Source organism: Microtus oregoni, unplaced genomic scaffold (assembly GCF_018167655.1).
Source record: "Microtus oregoni isolate MIOR12 unplaced genomic scaffold, Mior012 000007F_ref0000211, whole genome shotgun sequence".
Classification (NCBI taxonomy): domain Eukaryota; kingdom Metazoa; phylum Chordata; class Mammalia; order Rodentia; family Cricetidae; genus Microtus; species Microtus oregoni.
The window spans coordinates 31,349,925-31,375,412 of record NW_024543066.1 but is presented as its reverse complement, the minus strand read 5'-3'; the positions used below and the strand labels follow the sequence as shown (position 1 = coordinate 31,375,412).

General features: G+C 40.0%; 1 protein-coding gene across 2 annotated transcripts in view; it reads right to left on the bottom strand.

The window, feature by feature from the left end:
• Positions 1–216: 216 nt before the first annotated feature.
• The window catches only part of Adgrb3 (adhesion G protein-coupled receptor B3), a 729,546-nt gene continuing 704,274 nt past the window's right edge, over positions 217–25,488 (bottom strand). The window contains exons 29-31 of one of the 2 annotated variants that reach the window (XM_041655381.1): positions 18,882–18,917; positions 8,969–9,073; positions 217–3,066 (exon numbers count right to left, since the gene is read on the bottom strand). In XM_041655381.1, coding sequence (XP_041511315.1) covers positions 2,878–3,066; positions 8,969–9,073; positions 18,882–18,917 — 330 coding nt within the window. In that variant the 3' untranslated portion in view covers positions 217–2,877. The remainder of the gene's footprint in view (positions 3,067–8,968; positions 9,074–18,881; positions 18,918–25,488) is intronic. The other variant, XM_041655382.1, reaches the window with a different exon arrangement.

The following is a 25,488-nucleotide window of genomic DNA, read 5'->3' as shown; positions in this document are numbered from 1 at the left end:
ATGCTAAATAATATTACTTATTTTGCATGAGCATCTGATATTTCCAATAAATTCTCAGCTACATAAAAAAGATCTTCCAGAATGCTAGCTGCCTAGGATAGTAGCAAATCCATCACAATTGCTTAATACTTCTCGATGGGTGACTTGATGAGCTTGGCTGTAAGAAATACTAAAATAAATGCCACGGATAATTTAACAAACATTTATTGTGTGAAATTTATTGTGCTAGGTCCCTTAAGAAATACAAAATGGATCCGACATGAAATCTGCCCTTTAGGCACTTACAGTCTACCAGGGGATATCAGAAAACGTAACAAGATAGAAGGTCTGAGAGCCCTAGAAGAAGTACAGAGACAGCGTTCTAAGAGTTCACAGGGGAAATTAATTGTAGCTCAGAAAATCATGGGAAACTTCATCAAGAGGAAGTTCATGTTTCACATGACGTAGAAGTGAAATTTTGACATGTGGACATAGCAAAGACGTCTAGTGCAAGGGCGCAAAGACCCTGGAAGGTTCTGAGTACAATCAGCTGGAAAGGAACTGCCCAAGATTAGATAGTTGTTTCCAGCTAAGGAGACAGCTGCCACTCAGTCTTGAAGATGTGTTTGCGTGTGCACACACGGGTGTGTGAGAGAGTGGGACAGAACTGAAAAGGAAAAGACTAGAATGAGGTTTCCTGAACTGAGGATTCATAAGTAGTTTTCAACCTGTGTTCTTAAAATATAGATTAAAAAGAAAAAAAAAACAGAAAAATGACCCATGCCGATCACTTGGCATACCTCCTAGCCAACCCAAAATTCCAGCCCCAAATATTTCAGTGAGCAATTTCTGATTAACAGCCAAGAAATATTGGCTTGCTAGAAATGCAAGGATTTATTCAGGACAGTAACTATTTAAAAGAAATATTAATCTAATGTGTTGAATTTACATATTTTTAAACTTATTGAATTCATATTTTGAAACAGCTAATGCAATTTTTTTCAAAAACCCTGAAGTTCTACAAATGGGAGTGAGTGACTTTCTATGCAGTCTTCATTCATAGCTATAGTCTTCTGAGATGAAGCAGAGAACTATGGGTTTTAATGTGTGTACACACACACAAAAAGACATGTGTGTGCATATGTCAGAGAAAGACATATAGGGTGGGATAAAAGGAAGAAGAGAGAGTCAGAGAAGGGGAGTGCTTTATCGAATATTCCTTCTCACCAAAAAAGTCATCTTATAAATTCAATAGGACTATACAATTATATCATAATTAGCACTTAATTTATTGAAAAATATTATGTTATACTCCTTTTTGCATAATGATACCACTTCAATCTTTAAAATCTTGTTAAAAATATACTTTTAACACCTTGACACTGAGAACATTTTCAGCATGGGACAGGGGTTCTGCCTGAGCTGTGCAGTTAGGGCTCCAGCCGGGAGGTGCACTTGAAGACAGAATCACCGCTGTCTCTTCCTCTCAACTTGAGTGCCAGGGTCCCCCAGGGTCCCTCAAGGTGGCCAAGGTTTCCAGGAGAAGGAACTGACTTACGTGAGTCCCATGACAGACCACACAGCTCAGGTTTAAATAAAAGCTAATCAAATTAAGCATTCTAGGACATTACCTGCAATGCTTTGGACTGCAAGTTACACACTGTCCAGCCACTCAAAGGCCCTGGCAATGCTGGATTCTTTCTTGGCCTTTCTTGAACATGTGTCTGAGCAAGCAAGAGCCATCTCTATGAGAGAGGGCACTGGGAACTCCTCTTGCGGCGGGCTCATCTCGGGCTCCTTACTTTCAATTGCATCTATTCTCTTCCGTGTATGCAGAGCAGACATTTAAGGTCCTGAATAAGTTCATTGATGTTTATGTTATAAAGAGCTCCCATAGAAATAGTTTTCTGTGGAACATGCAGCAAACTGAATCGCCTCACACGTTTTCCCTGGATCATTTTCTGTTTAGTAAACTACTGTTTTCTGCCACCCATCATTTTGCCACAAGACAGAAAAGAACGTAATGTTATGAAGACGATGATGGTTGCGGATTCCTGACAAGTCCCTTTTACACGGTACATTGTTCCAAAGGGCGTTTAAGTAGGAGATACAGAAACACTATGCAAACCTATTATTACACTGAGAAATCACTAGGCTCAAAGGAGTGATAATGGTATGCTGTTAAAACTCTGAATACATTTTCAGTGTCGGTATTGAAAAGGAAAACTTTATAAATATGTAAATTTCTGTTCAACAAATCCAAAATAAAATGCACTAAAAAACTGATATGTAGACAAAAGTTTATTTACACCATACAACATTTTAAATATTTTATACACAGCTGCAGCAGAGAAAGCTACTCAGAGCCTTCTAGAGAAAACTGCAATAATAAAGATGTGAAATATATTATTCATATAAAAGTGAGATTATTACTTTATTGCATTTAAAGCAATGAAGAATGTAGCTCAACAAACATTCATTTAATGACAAAAACTTTTGCTTTTATATTATAAAGTAAAAAGTGTAGTAATGGCCAAACAGACTGTTATAAACTTTAAAAACTGCATAAATATATACATTGTGCTTCATGGTGAAGTTTTCTGAAAACTAAACCACATGAAGCTGTTACAACATGAATCGTTGCTTGAGGTTTATCTATAAAGATTGCCTTACAAATCCATTCCACGGGTACTTACAACACGGGGTGGTGAGAACTGTACACTTGGCCGTCTCTCCACTAGCCTGACCAGTGAGAAATTACCATACGGAAACACTGATGTGGGCACAGGAAGGTCCTGACAGAGAGGAGTCACACTGTCCTGGTGGAAATGTCAGGCTTCCCAAGTCTCAGGGTCAGTGTATCTGATTGTGTCTCCACCTCAGTGCGCTTTGATTGTGTTACACTTCGGTTTGAAAGTCACCCTCTTGCACGTCCAGAGGCAAATTCAGACATTTCTCCCACTCCGCAGGCCTCAGCTCCAGAGCATCCTTTGCCTCCGAGTCTAAGACATTGATTGTGGTGTAATGTGGGTATTCGCTGGGGGCCTTGAAAGTGTCCCATGGGTTCTTGTTTGCTGCAGGGTTCTCCTGTAGAGGAGAAGAACAAAGCTGTTAATTTGATTAGTAATTATTGTAGTTTACAGGATTCCGCGATGGTCAACAATTGAGGGGAGGGGCAAACTGTAGTTTCAGTTTAAATTTTCTCTGACAGGACAAAGCAAAGAATACGCTCCTAAGTTATCACATAAATTTAAGGCATTGAAAGATGTGAATAGTAACGTGGAAGGCAAAGCAGATGATATATCTCAATGTCATTATGACTGCTCAAAGAAAGATGAAGGAGAGTGAAGTTACTGGTAAGAACAAATGTAGAAAATCTGAAGACTGTGGCAGAAATTTTAGTGAAGGAAACAGATCTGCATATAGTTCTCAGGACATCCTATTTAATGCTAAACCTAGTCGTCATTTACTGAAAAAAAATGAAGTCGTTCTTTCCTTCAAGAAATTAGCATATTTGAAACTCATGTGTTGTTATATTTTCTTGCTTTGTGGTTTTTGGATGCTGATTCTCCGTGATACTCTCTGTGATTGGATGATATACCCATCATTCTTCCTTTTAAAGATGAGAGTTGTATGGTAAATGTATCCAGAAATATGGAGGGAGAGGCATTTGAACATGCGTCTAGCCTCTGGTCCTCAGTGTGTTTTAGTGTGGATGCCTGTTCAACTGCCATCTTGTGTAGCTTAGTAAGTTCGTGAACCGACTCCTGCAGCAAATAACCAAATAAATACCTGATAATCAAAGATTCACTCATGAATTTGATTTAGTTTAAATCAATGCCATTTAAATATTTCTGTAAGAGGGGCAGTTTGAATGGTACAGAGTTAGCTGAATATCATCAGTGAACAAGATGGAAATCATGACAGAACACTCCTTAGAAGAAAATTCAACCCAAGCACGGAAACAACCAGCAGTTAACCTGAAGGACACCAAATTAAGTAGAGCACTGATTAAAGTTGAATTTATTTATTGTTGCAAGAGGAGATGTCAAGTGAGGGCTGTCATTTTTACACTAATCCAGGTTTTAATTGGATACAGAGTTCATTTAAATTTATCATTATTCATGAGAAACAACTGACCTTGGCTTCACTAAATCATTCCCTTATACACAGTTCCTTTCCTCAGCTCTTTTTATCTTCTATTAGCCCTTGAATTCATTCTCCAGTATTATTAAGATTCTTCGAAACTTTGTTCTCACTCTGGGCTTACAGTAAAATAATTTACTTGTCACATGTCTTATCCTCCTCCCCAGATCTGGTCTCCAATTTGTTATAATCAATTACTAAGGGGAGCACAGATTTGTTACTTGGTTTTTATATTGGTTCCACTCAGTACTTCAAATCTCATATCAAGTTACGTACAAGAGACATTGCCTATAGAAATACTGATATCTATAAATTAAATCCTAAAATTCTGAGTACATTAGAGGTTTTAGGAAATAGTCTTATTATGAGGAAATCAAAGACAAACAACTAATAATAAAGACCCAATGAGAAATGAACTCTTAGGAAAGGTGAAGGAGATTATTCAGCTTTACATACTAAAAATGTCACGCCTCCTTTCCTTCTCGTTCTGTTCCCTTCAACCAATACCCTGTATTGACTGCTTTTCCTGGCTTTTATATTAGGTCCAAAGGAGGAAATAATAAATTCCACCTGGAAACACACAATGGTCCACTTGGGAGCCCAGGATTCAAGGCCTGATACATACAGGTCCACATATCAATTCCCTACTGCAATATGAAGTGGCCTTGAGCAATGTATTCATTCTACCTAAACCCTAATATTTGAATACTTGCTTAACAGAGTTAGGCTTTGTAGTCCTTGGCAAAGATGTAAGGTCATATGTGAATCAAACCTTCTTTTTTTGAAAACAGTTTTCAAGTGTCAGTGAGGAATTAAATCTGTACTTATTATTTATTAAGTATATTTATTACAGAAGGTGATTATACTCAAATGAAAGTTACATTGAGTTCATGACTATAATTTCACAGAGAAAGGGTTCTGCAAAGCAAATAATGTATGTTGATCATAATTCCTCCTTCTACGATCTTGTTTTATCCCCACCCACCTTGTTCATTTCACATCTGTGTTCCAGTAAAAGTAATATGGATGATAAAAGGGATGGCTTCTGTTTGTGAGGAGAAGTGGCTTTTAAGATGGCACAGGAAGGCAGGACTGGCTAAGGACACGCGTGTGATTAAGACTGCGTGGTGGTACAGAGTATCAAAATTCAGAATGCTGAGATGGCAAGCTATGGTAATTGTCATTTTTATTCATTCTAGTTGGCATGAAAAAAAAGCAGCTGAAACAAAACATGCAGATGATGAAGAGAAACCAGAGAAGGAGGATCTTCGCATGCCAAATTCCTCAACTTGGAATTTACTTTATAGGCAGAAAGCCTGGACGTGCTGTGGGTCACCTGAACCACCAAGCATCAACGGAAAGGGTCATCCCTATGGATTCTACTGCAGCAGGTCCAGAGTGAGCCCATCTATTTTAGACAGGAGCAGTGTTTAAAAGGGGTTTCTGGAACTCTTTACTGCAATGGAAAATCCAGTTTAGCCCAACTCTGACAGTTATTCAAAATGCTGGTTCATTTGCTGTTAAGTTTGGAACAGATGGGCCCCCCTTCCCCATTTAAAAAATATGCACATAAACTAAAGTCACCAAGTTGAATTATTGGCAAAATATCTAGATACCAATTGCATAATGGTATTTCTCAGCATATGATCAACTGAATTTCCATGAAGTTCAGTATTAATTTATAAATTGGCTTTCTTACTCACTTCTGTTATTATCCTGAGTCACTGCCGGCTTGACCCTGTCTCATCCTCATTTATCAATATGTAGTAGTCCCTTCAACCAGAAGTTACCTACCTGTCCTTCCTTGTGGAATTGTTGCACACTCAGCAGCCGAAGCAAACAGACCTGGTACAAGGAGGCAGTGAGCTAGTGGCCAGTGGCCAGGGTCAGTGCCCACAAGCAGCTCATCTTCCTGTATGGTGGGTCTGGCAATGGGGGTAGTGTATAAACTCTCCTAAGAGAAAGGGCCTCATATACTCCATGCCTCAAGTGATTGTTAAACTGTGAAATAGCTGAAAGGGATCATTTAATTCTACAGAGAGAGAGAGAGAGAGGGAGGGAGGGAGGGAGGGAGGGAGAGAGAGAGAGAGAGAGAGAGACAGAGAGAGATAGCTACATAGTCTGGGAGAGGCTTCAATGGAGGCCTGACTATAATGATATGAAATGATGCGACCTGTAAAAGTTCCTGAGTTTATACTGTTGTTTGTCTTCTGAGTTCAAGTGCAGGAGGAGCAGGGAGTTAAAGGGAGTGTTAAAGCCTAGTAATTACAGTACCACTGTAAACCAACATACACAGAGCTCCCAAACATGTTAACTTGGTGTCGGGACACATCAGTAAGAGCAGTGCTAAGTGATCAAGAGAATTCACAAGCATCCAAGCATGGCAGGCTCCTTGAACACTCCCAACAGTCGATGGAGCCAGGAATGGCCTAAAGGTCCAGGAGGTTTAAGTTCCTCCATCTCTCTTTTCTAGTTTGTTCCTTCTCCATTACTGTCATCCTTTCTTTGCTTCCTTCATTGGCCAACCTACTCTCGTTTGGAGACAATGCAAAAGAGAGGATGACTCTTCTAAATGGTCAGGAATCCTTAGAAGCTGCTTGAAGGAAAGAGGATCTTGACTAAATTGTGCAACCAGTCAGGGTAGAAGAGTTTCATCTTGGGATCATCTAGAGCCACCCACTGCATTGTTGGGTGTTGTATATACCTTCCTGCCTAGAAGTGAGAAAATGGACTAAATTATATTTTGGTGTCCTTTTGGTCCCACCTGTTAGAGTTCTGCGTAATGGCCATCATTAGCAGGGGTGGGCAGCTGTTGTACAACAGCAGCCTCAAGACAGAAAAACTGAGATTTCCTGACAATGTCATTCACTTTCCAATTAGGCAGTTTTTCATTAGCAATGTATCCCTACAAATTATGTGACTGAATTAAGGATAATGAACTCAATTGCGTGTTTGTTATTAAGCAGGGCTGAATAAAGGATCTTCTTTTTCTATTCTTGGATATTTGGGACAATAGTCAAGCAGCAATAACGACTGTATCCTTCCCCGCTCCCAGATGGTAAATATTTATAAATCTCTTCTGGAAAAGGTGCCCTATTGCAGAGATGTGGTGTAATTAGCAGGCTATTTTGGTTGTTAGGAAACTGAGACACAGACATTTGTGCCATTAATGATTTAATACCCAGACCAGTTGTTGTCGTAATTTACACAACAAGGGGAAATTACAATCATATTATAGCAGTCAGTCAGCTGTAGCTGTTGCATAAGCCTTCCAGACTTGTAAACACAACCTCTACTTTAAAAAAAATGATGTTTCGATGTTTATTCATTTTATTTTCTTGTTAGCTTTCAATATTCCGAAATGAGCAGCTAATGTGTTTAGTCTAATCTCAGTGGTGTTCACTTTCCCTTGCTGCTAGCTGAAAGTTGAAGATTTCAAAATGGAGGAGTAGAAAAGAATTGCAAAACATGCAATAGTATACATGTCTTCTATATGTCTGGCATTGTGTCAGAGCTGTTAAAAATTGACTGAGTTATTATTGCTGGGAAATAAACTCATACTTGCCATTTACCAGTAACTTACCGTGACCAGGAATGTATAAGTACTGAAAGAAATGAGGGAAACTTATGAGGATATACGTGTGTTTCTTCCTTTAGTTTTTTATACACTGATTTCATTAGCTAGTTGGGCAGACTAAGACTCATAAGATGCATGTGGAGGAATCATAGAAGATGATCAAACACCATGCTATTCATATATAGAGATTGGAAATAATATAGGTAAAGTAATATACATTATACCTTTCATCTATCTATGAACCTCTATCATTATCTATCATCTATCTATCTATCTATCTCTCATCTATCTATCTATCTATCTATCTATCTATCCATCTATCTATCATCCATCTCTATATATCATCATCTACCTGCATCCATCTGTACATCGATCATTTATTTATTCCCGTTTGGAAAAGAGCTACCCATGGGCTGCATTGCCTGGGTAAGGAGCACCACATGTGAGCTGAAGAGCTTGTGGGAGGCAGCAGAGCTTGTCCACCTCAATGCCCTCACTCTTGCTTTCGGGATGTTGCAAGAACTAAAGCAAAATCATACCATCCATTGCTACTTTCTGTGTCCCACGTAAGTAGAGGAAGCCTTAGGAGCAAAGACGTGCAAGACTTGCTCAAGCTCAGGTAGTTCATGGCTGTGCTTTCAAGTAGATGGAATTTCTAGAGTCCTGGCACAGTCCACTTACCGGTGAGAATGAAGCCTTCTCTGAAGCGATGACTGTGCCGTGTGCTGAGTCACAGCATAGAGTTAATTTTATGGAGTCCTCTAAGATGGCAGTGGTATGAATGAATGAGAAGGAAATGGTTACAACCAACAACCCAAGTTCCTGATATTGGCGTTGATCCAAAACTCTCATCCCTAAACAAATTTCTTTTTTAGACCAGTATTATGTTTTGTGGCCTTAAAATGGCAGGCATTAGAATAACAATGGGAAAATTTAGCAAACAATTTGGCGATTTGAATTAACTGAATTTTAATTGGTGGGAAAATGGCCATATGAAACTGACCTGTCTTTTACATATAACTAATCCTAATTAAAGCTTATTAGGGAGAATCTTTGAAATTAGAACCAAACACCTGAAGATTCTTGTCATTCCTTCTAAGTCTCCTGGTCACTTCCCAAGTGCATTTTGGGCTTATTAATTTTCCTATGTACACTAGGGTTTTTTTTTGTTTGTTTGTTGGTTTTGTTTGTTTGTTTTATAGCTGTCCTGGAGGGTAAGGGGCACAGCTGGCCTCACGTGTGGCTGTGGATGCAGAATATACTCACCATACTGCTTGTATTTGGTATGTCCCGAAATCTGTCCAAAGTCTGAAACTTCTGATTGAGTTCCTGAAACAACTCCATATGTCTCTTCCTCGTGTGCATGACCTTCTGCAAGAGAGAACAGGGCGGCTTGCATTCCTAATGTGACTCACATGTTCTTAAAAGCTGTCTTGTACTAAGGGAAGCTAAACCAGGCAGGAGACAGGAGTCCCCAAAGACACCACCTATGCAAATAACATGTCCCACATTTTTTCCTATTCCTATTTTTTTCTGAGAAAGAAGGGCTTTTTCTTTCCTCTCACAAGATTACAAAAAAATATAAGTTTCTCCTTCTCATGGGTGCATTAAGACATAGTCATCATTCTTGTGTAAGATTTTTATCCCTTAAAAGTGAAGTCTGGTCTGCAAAAAATTGTTGCAGTAATTTTAAAATGTTAAAAATTTGGACTTTGTGAAGCTCACGAGTTCTTGATGTTTGTCCTGGGAAATATTACATCTTTATGTCTTACTTTTATAAACAGTGCAAACATAGCTTGCTGCACTAAAGGGGAGCATCATCCCAGGCCCCGCTGTTAATGCTGACTCGTAGCTCTGAAGCGCCCGAAAGATGTGTGCAATCTAAGACCGTGCACTCTCCATGCGAATAACCGCTGAGCTTTGCAAAAGGGAAATCTGGCCCATAGGTTTCATATACTTGTTTACCAGATGGTGCAGAATCTTAGCAGTCACGGTTCGGAGCACACATTGTGTGGCCGATGAGCTATTAAAATCCCAGGTACAGTTACATGCCTTTCTTTCAACTTCATTATAACCCAACAATGGGCTTGTAAGCAAAAATGATCTTGGGGTATTTGAATATTTTCCTATTACAAAACATTTAAACATTAAAGTCAGAGAATAAATTCTCTGTATTTACAGGTGCTGTTCTGCGGTGATGTTGATTTTCAAAAGTTACGAATCAGCATCTTGGTCATTTTGAATGACTCTTAAGTTGTGTTTAAGAGTCCACAGCATTTTAAAACCTAAACATCTGAACACCATTTGCTTGTGTGGTTTTAAGGAGGCTGTTAGGTCTTATGTCTGGGCTCTGATTTTAACTTTTGGCTCACTGTCTTAGCTAGCAAACATTTTCAGCTGTAAGGATTTGTTGAGAAAATAAATACATCTTTTGGGGTAAGATTGGCAACTCTTAGGGTTTTTTTTGTTGTTGTTGTTGTTATTGTTTGTTTTTTCCCCTAAAAAAGATGCTTACAGAGGGGACAAACAGGGAGAAGGACAAATGGAAAGTTAAACTGAATCTTATTACAAAATTCCACCCCCTCTGCCGACTTTGGTTTCCTAACCTCGGGAGTAGGACCTAGGTAACTTCACTGTTGGGCTAGGGTCTTTTGTTTTCCCGCTGCCTTACACTCATGTGAGAGAATCCTGCCATTTTAAGACATGCAATAACCAATTTCCATCTTGCTGCTGGAGCTCTAGGACTTGGCTGTTGAAGAATCAGGTGGTTGAGGATGAGAACACGGCAGCATGACTCATGATGGAACGTGAAACATAGCAAGCAATTACCGTGCCATTAACTTCCCATCCGTCTCAAAGAGAGTACACGAAAACAGGCTTGTGGGGTTCAGAGAGAAGCACCAGGCAAACATAATTTGGCTAGTGATGGCTGATGGAGATTTATGAGAGTGACGATTTGCATAAGCAACTCAGTGAAGGGATTCTGAGGACCACGTAGCTGGCAAGGTAATTCCGCGTATCCTGTGCTCAGTAGGCAAATAATAGTTCTATGAAGTACCAGGTCCTAAGACACTCATTGAATTACAGCCCTGGGACACAGAGAACGCTTCAAAAAACAGCCACATTTTCATAGTAATGAACATTTCTTCGCAGTCATTTTCTTCTGTGTAGGAGTGACGCCATACTAACATCACTTCCCTCAAAAGATTTTACTGCACCCTTTAATGCATTCTGATGAATGCCTCACAGTGTGCTAAATGCTAGAGTAACAATGATGAAAAAAAATAAGGCTAAATTACTGCCTTCTATTTGGTCAAAGTCTAATGAGAACACCAGAATTAATGGCATTGTAATCCCAATAAGTGGAAATTTGTAGCTGTGATTAAATACATGAGGATGCTATACAAATTAGGGAGGAACTATGGGAAATACAGATAAGACAATCTCCAAATATTTACAAGTTCGTATTTAAGTTAAAAATAATTAATTATGGTTCTGATTGTCTATATTTTCCCCTCTCTCACACTCTGTTTTGAGAATTCTGATTTCTAGCTCAACATCCACCCATGCTCTTGAATCTCTTCTCCTTGGTGAAACCATCCCTCTTCAAAGACAAGCAATGCATTGTACTGAAGCTCCTGACACCAAAGGCACAGCATTTTTGCTACAGGCATTTGATGACTGTGTTTTTCAGGTGGCTTCGTTTATCCTTTACCTTGTGAGCTGATTTTACTGTGTTTCGTGTGAGTTTTCTAGTCTCATGTTGCTAGCAATCAAATTTGCTACTCTTCCCTGGCCGAGAGCTAAATGAGTCCATATCTTTCTAACAGAAATCTTTTTGTGTGTGTTTGTGTCTTATTCAAAGTCTTGTCATGATTCTTGCAATAGAATACCTTTGTTTGAAAAGCAAAGTCTATGTCAAGCGTCTCACTGGGAAACTTGATACCTTACCAGATTGGAGGTTTTATGGATATGGTCTGTTTGAATGAGCAGCACTTGATTCTGAATTTGATGGGTTTTATTTTAAAAACTTAGATTGGTTGGACATACTAAAAATATACAATGAAAAATATAAAGTTATGGTGGCTGCCAATGCTATATAAACAGAGATCATTTTGAATATTTCACATAGTTCCATGAGAGGTATTCTAATAATAAAGCTAAAATACCCTGCAATAAATAGGGAGGGAAATGACAATTTGGATGCTGAAATATAGAGCCTTTCCTACTTGCAAAAATTAGTTGCAAATATATTCTCTTGCCAGATGATCATTCTGAATTGAAATGGCCACCATGGCACTGCCAGAAACACCATGGCAATAATAGCCTACATTCTGGAAGAGGTATCAATTACAGCTGCAGTAAACAGCTCCCATCTCTGACCCAGGCTCAGCTTGGCTTTCCCTACATCATTCCTTCTTTTTCACTGTCTCAGTACATCTTCCTACCTTCATTGTGAATGAGAGAGGTTCCTTCAATAAGAATGCCAGCTTTACGAGAGGATGTTGAAAAATTTCTTTCCAGTGATGCTCTGGACTGGAAACTTTCGAAAGCTACACTTTCAGCTTTTACAAAATGTTAAGAGTTTCTTCCCTTTTCCTGCTTCAGAAACTTTTCATTTGTAGCATTTATACTTTTGGTGATCTTAGACACCTTGGTCGATTTTTTTTCATGCTTATACAATTTATCGGTCCATTTCAATGGCTTTTCCCAGATCGTGGCTAACCTAAGGATTTGTTTAGTTCTTTCTTTCTTTTGTGACTTAAATATCCTGTTTCCCAAAGCAACCAACTTCTATGAAAAACTCAATTTATACTTCATATTTTGAAAATCTTAAAATGAGGGTAAAACTCTAACATATATTTAACATGTACTTTCTATGTAAAAGCACAAAAATATACAGTGTTTGGCAGTATCTTCAGAATTGAGTTGCTTTCATCATATTTCACTGCAAATACTATAGGAGTGTTTTGCAATAAAAAAATCAGTGCATAGTAATATTCTTTTCCACTCAGATTAATATCATTTAACATTGTTTTGAAAGATTCATGAACCTCTGTCCAAGATGACCGCCAGTCTAACCACATGTATATGCTCTCCCAAGCAGCTTAATTCTTTATTTCTTTTTCATTTTTTATTAAAAACATTTAACAAAAACAGCAACAACAAACAACAGCAACAACAATAAGGCCTCTCTGAGTGTCAGAAACTTTTATAACAAAATAATTGCACCCTTTGGAACCTGTTAATAATTGATATTAGAGAAATAGCGATGTGTTGACGAGCGCACTCGTAATAACTTGGAAATTTTTTAAAAGTGAGATTATAAGGCCACCTGATGTCTTAAACACATACTATATCTTAAGAATTCTTGAAGACCCTTTAAGTTCTTAGACTATGCCAAGTCTGATAGCTCTAGACCTGTGAAAATTCCATCAATTTCAAGTTTCATGGCCTGAAACAGGAATCCCGGTCTCACTGTGGTTGCAGCTTCAGCAATGAGGCTTACCTGCTAGGGCTATCATGAAGATTTTACAAAGGATGTAGAACACATGACACGTGACCACATAGACAGGAGCTACCTATGAGGAGGCAGCCAGTATTGTCTTCCTAATGCCTCACAGTAACTCTGGGAGGCAGCAGCCGTGACCTCTACTTCATTGGCTAGGCTGCTGAAGCTGAAGAAGGCAGTTTGCTATTGCAAGAGATAAGTGCATGTTGCTATCTTAGATGTATTCCAGAGATTCAGAAAGCATCCTGCTAGAGACTGCTGAGGATCTTAAATTATGCTCTGTTCAGATGGGAGAAGAGAGAACTAGGAGGGTTTCTGCATCATCCATAGCAGGCCCTACCTCTCCAGATATCGAGTAGCTGAAACTATTTTGCAGTGCTGCAATGATGTTTCTAAAGTGGGCTCTCATGGTTCTCCCTCAGGACACCTCCTAGCGGGCGATCTCTTCCTCTATGCATCCTTGACATGGAACACACTGTCTGGCAGTCAATAGCCGCTTAGTGAATGTTCGCTGGATGAATGAAATCAATGGGATGACATGGGCACATCAGCAAGGGCGATCCCTGCATCATGGAAAACTACTATAAATTTTATCATCTCCTCCCATTAAAGACAATTCTCTATTGGAAGGAATATTTACTTTAAAATTTTTAAAATTATTTTCATATTGTGTAAACATATGTGTGTCTGCGTGAGGGTATGTGTGTATGACTACAGGTACCTGCTGAGGTCAGAAGCATTGACTCCCCCCACTCCCCAGAACTGGAGCTCCAGGTGCTTGTGAGCCATGGGTGCTGAGCCCCAAGAAGCACTTGTGCTAATGACTCTAGGCAGCAGCCCTGTCTTCTCCTTCTCATCCTGTTAGGCATTTCCACCCCCTCCGTAAGTGGTTTTGAGGAGCTGACAGTGGCTTTGCGATGAACTGGTGATTTTCGCTTTCCAATTCAGAAGTGTGAATCACAGAGCTGTGTTTGAACTACAGAGAAAAAGCCTCAAATATAAAAAGATGTACTGGTATGTATGGGTTCTTAACCCTGATGGGAATTGTTAGGAGATGCCAGACACTCTTAGTTCACCTTAGAGCACAGGGCTGGAGAACCTGTGTTCACACGAACTAGAAACATGTTCGGCGAGTCACCATTTCCAGCCTTCGAATTTTATAGCCCTATATTGCCATTGTCCGTATCCATCTGTAGCTTTGTTCATTAGTGCTCTGTACATTCACTCTCGTGAGAGTGGCCTTTGGAAAATGATCTTTAGAGAATGCCAATACTCATATTGACTTTTAAAAAAGGTGCAGGTTGAAGGGGTTAAGCCTGTTGCTAGAGGATGGTGATTTATGGTCCATTACCAGGTCAGAGTATCAATACATTCACAAGATGGAAGCTGCATCCTGGAATTATGCCCACATATTATGTCCAAATATGTGATGATTTGGACAAAAACATACTTTGGTTTTCATATAAACTGTACATAGGGAATATATAAGAAAACCGAACAAGTTATACATTTTGTCATTGCCCCTCAAGAGTATTCTTGGTTGTAAGTGCATGATTTTGAAACAGTTTAAATTTAATCATATGGAAGAGATGGATACAGTCTAGGATTAAATTGCTCAAATTGCTTGCCCTCCAAATGTGTCCTAAAAAATACGCCCTGATTGCTTAATGGATTGTACCTGCTGTAGGGGGTCAGGGACAAAGCAGGAAGGAACCTGTTTTGAACGAGACGTTTTTTGAAATAATATGCCTTATATATTTAGAAATTAATATAAGCTACATGTTATAGCTTAGCCTTGTTTCTAATGATATCAAATTATTCTAAATGACTCTCTCTAACATGCCCCTAATTCTTCCAATAAAAGTCAAGCCCTGTGAAGAATGGCTCCATTATCCAACATCTCATTCTGCCCTCACTCCCTGCTCATGACCATTGATGAAATTCATGGATTTGGTGGCTCTGTGGGGTTTCTCTGAACCTTCAGAGAAACATCCTAAGATATTTTAAAGAATACATTATTCAAGTGGAGGAATGAAACATGGTTTCTGATTGTGTTTTTGGAAGAGAAGGTTTTTTAAAAAATCTCTCTCTATTTTTAACTTGGAACAGGTACTATTACGCATTACAGAGTCATTGAAGTTATTTGTGATTGTGTTTCTAGGAATTCCTTGAGCTTTGTCTCCTCCAATAATACCAACTTTAGCTGCTTGATTCTGAGAATCACCTTAGGCACCTCCACGCCAACGTCACACTGGAACTCATCCTAACCAGATGTCTATTCTCTTCCTTGGTTCTGTTCCCCACACATATAAAAATGCAAGCCCATAATGTAGGCATCTTTGTCCTGCCTTTCCATACCCCATTCAGTTATTGGCCAGACTTCACAGGTTCCACCCGTCACGGTCAGTTCATCACTCCCTTCCTAGGTTAGCCATTTTAACTGATATTTCCATCTTCTTGTTTTACCCTATCAATCTATTCAGAATATTACCAACAAAGTCACCTTTAAATTATTTGCCAGATGGTAACAAGTTACTCCGTACTAGTAAACAAATAAAAATGCTAAACAAAGTTTAGTCAGACAGGCTTAGCAGCATGTTAGGTAAGAACTTCTTTTGGAGGTGTAACATTTTAAGTTACCCTGTTTATTTCTTTTCCATTGACCTTTGTTTAAGAGAATTCTGGCTATTGTTTTGTGAACGTGCCACACTTTAGCCAATCTCCCTGCAGTCTCTTCCCTCTGGAGTTTCAACCTGCCCTTCCTATCCTGGGGTTATGTTTGATATGCCCATCTGTGCAATTCAGAGAGGAAACTTCTGAAGTGCTGCCTCCGTACTTGCTTAGTATACTAGTCTTTGCCTTAACTCACGTTTCATTCAAAAGCTTTTTGTTAAAGCAAACACCATTGAAAATCAGCTGGAATTTAAATCATTCATTCACTCATTCCACAAAGAAACATAATGAGTGTTCAGTGTATATCAGGATCCCTGCTGAAGGTGGAATACAAACCAAGAAATATGTCGCATAACATAGAAATAGCGTTATCGTATTTTCTGTATACTTCCCAGAGAGCAAGTCTTTCTCTATTTTATAGCTCGTCTGCCTTTTGGGTTATTAGTTCAGGAATGCAGTATTATCCTGGAGGCTGTCAGTCTGAAAAAAAAAATTTTTTCCACCTAGAGTAGCCAACAATTTTCAGAAGTTATTATTTTTATCTTCATACAACCATTAGATCTCAGCATGATGTTTTCAATCAAAATTTGTGTTTGCTTTCCTCCCTCATTTTACTCCTGATCTCCTTCCCCCTGTGTATCTGCCTGCTTTCCTATGCCATGTGTCTCCGTGTGACATTTAATCTCCCCTATTGTGGTCCTCTATTTAGTGTCGTCGTCTATACCATCACACCCCCTTATTTACATGCATAAAAGTATTAAAAGTTAAAATGTGCATATAGGAGACATGCAATTTTTCTTTAAAAAAACTCTTCCTGAGTCACCTCACCTAATGTAATATTTTCCAGATCCATCCATTTTATTCCGAATTTCATTCCTCCTTATGACTTAATTTTATTAAGAAATTCCATTTTGTGTATGCACCCCATTTCCATTCCTGTGTGGATGGATATAGAGTCTATATCCATTTCCTTGATAATATGAACAATGTGACATTAAACATGGGACAAGGAGGGCTTTGGATGTATGCCTAGGAGTGGTGTAGCTGGCTCATGCTGTAGGTCTGTTTTAAATTTTTTTGGAGAAATCCTCATGTAACAGCGAATGATCAATAAGGGAAAAGTGATGTCTGAGTATCCTCCGCCCCAAGCTTCACCTCCTGCAGTAACCATGCGATGATGATAGTAGTCAAAGGGGTGAGGAAATGGCACAGTTCTATGCTGCAGATATCTTTGCTAACACTACGGTTCTATGTTTGGAATACTAGGCATAGCATCTGCTTGCTAGCGGTTGCCATAGAGAATAGAAGGAAAAAAGAGCAATTTTCTCCTAACGTTCTCAGTAACACAGTGTGGTTTAATTTGTTTCCAGTTTTGTTCAGACCATATAACCCTGGCTGGCCTGGAAATTTCTATGTGGTTCAAATTGGCCTTGATCTTACAAAGATTCACCTCCCGAGTGCTAGGATTTCATCTCCATGTTTGGTTTTGCTATTACCTAACTTGTTGGCTGTAGTTAGGCTTGATGGTAGATCTAGGTTTTTACTGTTTCTTGTCATGGAGTTCTAGTGAGCTCACTCTTTTGGAATAACATAACGGATTATTACTTTCAGGACTACACACACACACACACACACACACACACACACACAAATTTATGTAGCCACAAGAAAGGTGATGCTGTACACAACATATACAAGCCATATGCAAACAGATACAGTTTGCTTCTTTATTCCTTTGTTACTTAGAGGACTAACACAGTATTTTTCCCATAAAGGACACAAAGACTCAAATGTGGAGACTGATAAATATTTTTCTTGATTTTTTTTCTTATGCATTTGGTACATTTTTTTAAAATTTTAGGTTTCAGTGAAATACAGATTTTGTGCTTGGTGACTATGCTAGAGCTGCCTAGATATTTGTGATTTAAGCATTGAAGCTAGATTCTTTATCATTATTTTGTGGCATACACCCCGAGTTACTACAAACAAAATCATTTTCCTGGGGCACCATCCTTCACCATCGTGTCAGATACAACCGCTAAGGCACACATTGATGTGTGCTGTACGCTATAGAAACACAACACCTACTCACACAAATGAAAAGATTGAATCAAAAGTTTCCATATTCCAGGAGGCACCTATAATTTTGGAGATATCAGTTAAAATATTGAGTTCTGTGTATGCGTCACAATGGTAGGAATATGGCTGGAGAAATTTATCATATATTATACCCAATTATGTCAGCGAGCTATGAATCACATCCAATTATCAAGATGCATAAGTGCATTTATGTGATACTTAAACATCATTAATTTTGTGCTGAGCACAGGCTGCATAGACAGCATCATTTTAGTGACTTCCAACATCACTATCACGGCATCAATATAAATTCAATGCAAATTGGAAAATGAAAATCTCCATCTTGTTTATATCTGTGAAAAGACATCTACTAAACACAGGCATACATTGAATAAACGAGCTACTGGGAGAAACAGAGTTTGAATGTACCACAGATAATCTCAGGACAGGAATCACAGCACAATATAGGCCAGTCTCAGACTAAGCTTTGCTCGCCAGCCAAAGCATTCCCTTGGGATTTCCACAGGTGGGCATTGAAGTCACACTGGACCAAAATGGCTTATGTTAAAAAAGAAAACAAACAAACAAAACCCCAGGAAATTGGCATTCCTATTTCACAATGAACAGGTTTGACCATTTAACTTCTAACTATAAGTTATCTACTTTTACCTATTATAAAGTAGACCTTTACTTGTCTAGAAAATGTCCTTAGAGGAGTAACTAGAAGTCTAAACCATTTACTTCCAGCCATGTAGAGAGGAAGCATCCTAATTTTAGAGCCCTGACTTCCTGAAATAATGATTACACAATGGCAATACTATATCCACAGAGCTACAAACGGTGCTGCTTTTGAGTGCTTACAAATCAATCTTGAGTTAAATAATTAAAATTATAAAGCAATTCATGGGGACTTACCTCAAAGTCAAGGTCGGAATACCGCGATTTTCTTCTCTGTTTTTAGAAGAAGGAGAAAAGCAACAAAGTTATGTTTAGTCAGTTAAACCAATAGAAGTCATTACATTCTATGAAAACAATCGCACTTGCTCTTCACCTTATGCCATTTCATTAAGATTATTTTTCTGATTCCGAAATTTTCCATCTACATGTTTTTGTCACCCCGAACTTCCTTGAAAAATTGAAGGCTAGAGAAACACAGACATTTTCCACCGTGAGTTCTGACATCAGTTGTCAGTTAGGAAAGATGCTTCTTGGGAACATTCCATCTGCCTTCAGTCTTGAAAGAGATGCTAGTTTTAGCAAAAACCACTTTGCAGGCATGGAGGATTAGAAGTTGTATCAGAAAAATAATCTAGGAACGTTGACACCTCCCACCAACTGATAGCCAGCTTATTTTTTTAAACAGGCTCTTGCAATGTTGCTCAGGCTGTTCTCGGCACTTAGGGTTTATCTTGCCTCAGCTTCTGGGGTGCCGAGACCTCACTCTCATGTCAAGCAAACTCTGTCTGCCTGCCTGTCTAAGTTCTGAAGTTCCTAATGTCAGTCTTGTACAAATTTCTCAGAATGAGATCATCTCCTCTCCTAGTCCTTCTTGTTGCTAGTTCTTAAGAGCCAGACAATATATATATTTTTTAAATCCTATTTCGTCAAACCACCGCTATTCCACACCCTAACACCCTGTCTCACAGTGTTTCTCTCTGACTCTAAATCTGTTAAACAACATCCAAAATCTAGTTACAGATACGCGGGCATTGATGAGATAAAGCAATTAGGCAGTGGGCTTGATAAAATCAGGAAATGTGATTAAAACAGGATGAAAGCAGGCCCCTGTGAGGATGTGGCTTTCGTGATTATTAATATGGGGGCAGTATTTTTAGCATCTGCTCCAGGGAGCCACCAATTCTTAAAATGGATGAGGTGTAGAGGGAGAGGCCTGTAAATGTCTAAAAAGATCCCTGCATTTTTAGAGAACAAAGCAAATCTCTGCCGTGCTTTTTCTTTAAGTGGACTCTCCGCCTCTCCTTGAAGGGGGTGGGGAAGAAACATAAGGGAGACATGCAAACCCTTTGGGCAGGTTCCATTTTGTTTTGTTTTCCTACTCCCAGCTCAATCCCCATAACCTTAAAGTCACTAGCTTCTCAGGCTTCCGGCCCCCTGCGGATTCACGGCAGCTCTAGTTGCTATTATGACTGTTGCTCGCTAGGAAAGACAAGAAAAGGACTCGTGAGACGCGATTTTCTGCAGCTAGCACTCTAATTGTCATTAGAAAACCAGACCCTCCTGTGCAGCCTATCCTCAGGAGCACGTGTCGGCAGACAGAAGGGCTAAAGGAGGAAACAGGGACCGTTCTCATTGGGGTGGAGCTGCTGAGCGCGGGGAATCCACTATGAAGAATACCGGGGAGAGGGCAGGAAGGGACACGCCTTATTGAAATGGAAACTCAAACACGATGCTCTCTCATTTCCTCCCGGTCTCCATCAGCATGCTGCCTTCATGCTGGTGACATCCTTGGGAGAGGAAGGGGTGTGAGAACATCTCTAAACAGATCTGGCTCTGCACTGCCCTTTGCGGCAGTCTGCTAGACCGCGTGTCAGGGCTTCCGTTCTTGGCTCCTAGGGACGCTGGCTCTTCCCAGCACTGTGATTCAGCAAGGCACTTTTTTTCTTTAATAAATATGTGTTAAGCAAAACTCTTTATAATACAGAAAATCTAAGCATGAAAACATTTAGTTAAAAGCAGTTATTATGAAACATTAGTCACGAGCTTCACATTCCTTCTGAAAATGAACCGGTGGAATCTTTCAAAAGAGGTTCAGCCAGCAAGAAGGAGAGAGCCTTCTGCGGCTTGCTCCGAGGGCCTCTCTGCTGCCAAAGGTGAAAACGGCCATATGTTGCCGCATTTGTTTCGGATCACAAGGCACTGCTGCCTAGGAACTGGAGATTTCGGTGCACACATGCTGCAAAAGGCTCCATGCTGTAGGAAGTAGAGGGAACGACGGGAACCTAAAGAACCCAGCACCAGATTCCAGCCTAGAATCCCAAGGCCGCCTGTGTCTACATGCCACAGGGAAAGGGAAACAGATGTTCCTACAAACGGCACTCTCCTTCTCTCTTTTCTCCTATTCAATTTCATTAAAATTAGAGCCAAACAAAGGGCATAGCAAGTCTGGCAGTCTCCAAGATTAGATGAAGGCATGAGCAAATGAATCACACAGATTTTAATCAAAACCCGGTGGGGTGGTGGGAATGGTTACTAAATCAATCAGGGAGGTTTAAAGATCAGCTAGTATGGGAAATGTGTCAGGTGTTTTAAGTTCAAAGGGAAAAAAGGGGTGTATGGCTATTCACTTCCCTACGAGACTGAGTGCTTCAACCTTGTGCCTCTTATAAAGTGATTTCACATTTGAACATGATAACCACTCTGTGGAACTGTCGGAAAATAGTGTTATTTTATGAATGAGTGTAACTGAGAACCAGTAGTTTGACCCAGAAGGCAATCAAGTGAACAGTGCTGAAAACTGAGGTCTGATTATAAATCCAGTGTTTTCCATGTGAGGTCTCCCTAGCTCAGATATGCAGAATAAGAGTTGACCAACAAGATGTCTCGGGTATTTTGCTTACTGTTCTGGAACTGAGCAAAAGTCACACCGTGTTAGGGTAAAATCAAACCAAAATAAAAAAAAATATGTGATACCGTTCTACTAGACCAATTATGAGCAATGCTACAACAAGAAACAGATGTGACACTTGCTGCTGAAAAGTTCAGTTATCTATGTATCAAGCCCTGACACATGGGCAGTCCAAGGGGGAAACCAGAAAAATACCAACCCATTTTGTATTTGTGTGTGTCTACTCCGTGTGCATATACATGCAATGTTTGGGAAAGTCTTTCGAGGCTGAAGTTTGCTGAGACTGTGATTCACCTCCATGCTTACTCCAATGTTCCTCTGAGCCCTGCAGAATGCCACTGTAAGGCATGAGAGTGGCTGGAAATATTGACTGTGTCTGTATGTCTATTCACATGTGTGTACTCATGTTCCTGTGTGTGTCCGCATGTGTGTGGGGGCTAGAAGACCTCAGGTGTCGCTCAGGTACTGTCCATCCTCTGTTTGTTTGTTTGTTTTCTGTCTTCCCAGTGTTGGGGTTATAAACATGTGACGCTGTGCCTGGCTTTTTTTTTTTTTTCAGGTGGGTGCCAGGGACTGAAATGGAGTCGTCATGATCACAACACAAGCGCTTTTCTAACTGACACATGCCCTCAGCTCTGACCATACATCTAAACAAAGAGAATCAACTAAGTATTCCAGCCACACGATAGTTTTTAAAAATAATTTGATAACTAAAAAAATTACATGTAAAATTAAAGCAAGCCGACGTGACGATAAATTTTGGTGAAGATACGAGTCTCCCTGCCTACAAAGCCTACATTTCCAGGGAACTTAAACCCCATCCTTCTTTCGGATGCAGTTTCCTTTTTTGCAGTCCTCCACTCAGAACTCATCCCAACTGCGTTATGCTTTTAACACTCCATTAAAATTCTTGTCAAAGGCCTTTAATGAGCTCCATTTGGACAAACAGCAAGGTCAATTTTCCACCCTCATCTCCCTGGACTCTCAGAAGCTGGAGAAAGTTAATCACTTTTTCATTAAAGCTCTCATCAGCTCTCGGCTTTTTCTTTCCCCCTTTTGTTTTCTTCTTTCAGTTACTATGGCTCCTTTTGAAATCGCCTTTTGCTGGCTGTTTCCTATGCCTGGTCTTTCTAAATGTGGAGCTTCTGAGATCTGTTCCGTCCTGTATGCTCTCCTGGATAACATGGCTTACCCCTTAGGTTTTAATACTACCTTCCAATAGACAAATATCCTTTTTTACATGGTCGTTCTTATCACAGATAATACTAATAACTAGTCAACCAAGACAAAGTCTCAGAACTGTCCCTCCTATACTCATATCCCTCATCGTCCATATTAAATCCACTCGTGGGTTGTGTATTTGATCTCTGAAATGTACCTACGTGTCTGTCCCCTCTTTTGCCACCTACATGCTTGCCTCGTTAGTCCTATTTAATCAGCCGTGTAGCCTTAGCATTTGGAAGAGGATATGTCACAACAGCTTGTGGCTGCCAAATTCTTGACGAGTGATTGAAGGAGTGTAATATGACAGCCCCAGAACTTAAACTCATGTGACCTTTGTTTTATTGTTACTGTCTTAAAGAAGGATCTGGATAACCAAGTGACCTACACACAGAGTAGACTGGCAACGGAAAGAGTCAGAACAATTGATTGGGAAAGCATACCTTTTACTGATAGAAGGGAGACATTCTTTAAGATCCTTTAAAAGTTGAACAAAATGTGTCATGGTCTCTGGCTAAGCGGGCTGCTTAGTGCATGTGCGCCTAGAGAAGCCTCCACGTGAGACTCTTGTAAAATGATAAATAATTTCTCGGGGGAGCTATGTCATTCTTTTGTGTCACTGAAAATTAAACTGGACAAGACACTAGACGATTCACAGCAAGTAATGAATCCCATTGACTAATGAATGGCAATATGAACGCTATTAAAAGTTTCTATTACAGGGTGAGCAATGGACTCACTCACAGGAAGAAAGCTTTGATAACAAATCCATTAGAAATAGCTGCGGCAATGAAGTCTGGGAATAATTAATTTTCTGAAATGGCTTTTATTCACGCTAATTTTGTTTGTATGCCTGCATAAAAGATAAGATTCTCTAACCCGGGAGCAAAAACAAAGCAATAAAAATGGGAAATTTTTCCTTTTACCAGATCTACACGAGAAAAAATATATATATATAAAAATGAACCATGGTTTCTGCGCATGGTGAGTTTTATATGGTTTCTGTTTGAGACAGTACCTCCTGGTTCCCAAGTGAGACCATATCACAGTCTGTGTAAATTCCTGAATATCGACTTAATAGTGTTCAAGCTTCTTTACAGACACTCAGAGTGGGACACTGATGACATAATTATAATACTGCCTCACATCTGAAGTGCTCCTTATAATCTTCAGAAGGCTTTCATGTAATTTGATCCTCACACCAGCCATGAGGTGGTGTGACAGCCACCATGAAGTGACATTCTCACTAAAATATTTTACTTCTGATAACCATTCTGTTGAGTGCTCTGTATTCTGTATCCAGGGGCAAAGCCTAGAATGGTATCTCATCCCAGTCATTTGCAGTGAGACTTATCTGAGATCTTATCCAGATAGATATTCTTAGGAACAGAAGCAGTCAGATTGGCTGGAGTAGCAAAACTTTCCGTAGGTAACAACATAATGCTATACTGTACTACATTAACTTTCTCTGTTATGTAAATGTCTTGCAGATAAGTGGTACCAAGGCAAGGTGACAAGAGAGTGAAATGTTAGGTCACATTCCTTAAGAACTCAAGAAAAACATATAGTTATCCTCCTGGATATGGGAAGTAGACAAGACTGCCGGGCAAAAAATTGGGATCTTGGGGGTGGGGTGGGATGGGGTTAAGGGGAGATGGGGAGAGAAAAGTGAGAAGGGGAGGAGGGGGAGAACTTGGGGAAACGGGATGGTTGGGATAAAGGAAGGGTGGATATGGGAGCAGGGAAGTATATATCTTAATTAAGGGAGCCATTTTAGGGTTGGCAAGAGACTTGAACCTAGAGGGGCTCCCAGGTGCCCAGAGCGATGTCCTCAGTTAGTTCCTTGGGCAGCTGAGGATAGGGAACGTGAAATGACCCTATCCTATAGCCATACTGATAAAAATCTTGCATATCACCATAGAACCTTCATCTGTCAAAGGATGGAGATAGAGACAGAGGTCCAAATGAGGAGCAGAAGGAGGGAGAACATGAGCAAGGACGTCAGGACCGCGAGGGGTGCACTCACCCACTGAGACAGTGGGGCTGATCACTTGGGAGCTCACCAAGGCCAGCTGGACTGTGACTGAAAAAGCATGGGATAAAACTGAAATCTCTGAACATGGCGGACAATGAGGGCTGACTCAGAAGCCAAGGACAATGGAACTGGGTTTTGATCCTACTTCATATTTTGGCTTTGTGGGAGCCTAGCCAGTTTGGATGCTCACCTTCCTAGACCTGGATGGAGCGGGGAGGACCTTGGACTTTCCACAGGGCAGGGAACCCTGACTGCTCTTCGGACTGGAGAGGGAGGGGGAAGAGGAGTGTGGGGAGGGGGAGAGGAATGGGAGGAGGGGGAAGGAAATGGGAGGCTGGGAAAAGGCGGAATTTTTTTTTTAAATAAAAACAAACAAATAAATAAATAAATTAAAAAAAAAAAACTCAAGTGCTAAGGAAGCTGAGAAGCCACAAAGGGAACCGTGAGGTGACCGATGGATTAGCAGAAGAAGCCAACAGACCTCTAAGATGGATGGGCAAAGTAAGATGACAGTGGGACTCTATCCCAGGATTCGGGCACCTGACAAAAGCAGAAAGTATTTGGAAGCTATGGCACCAACTAATGTCAAAAGCAGGAACAGAGTAGAGCTCTCCTCCATATTCACATCCCCCTCAAACCCAGGCTCTGGCCAGGGATTCATGCTGGCTGAATCCAGCAAG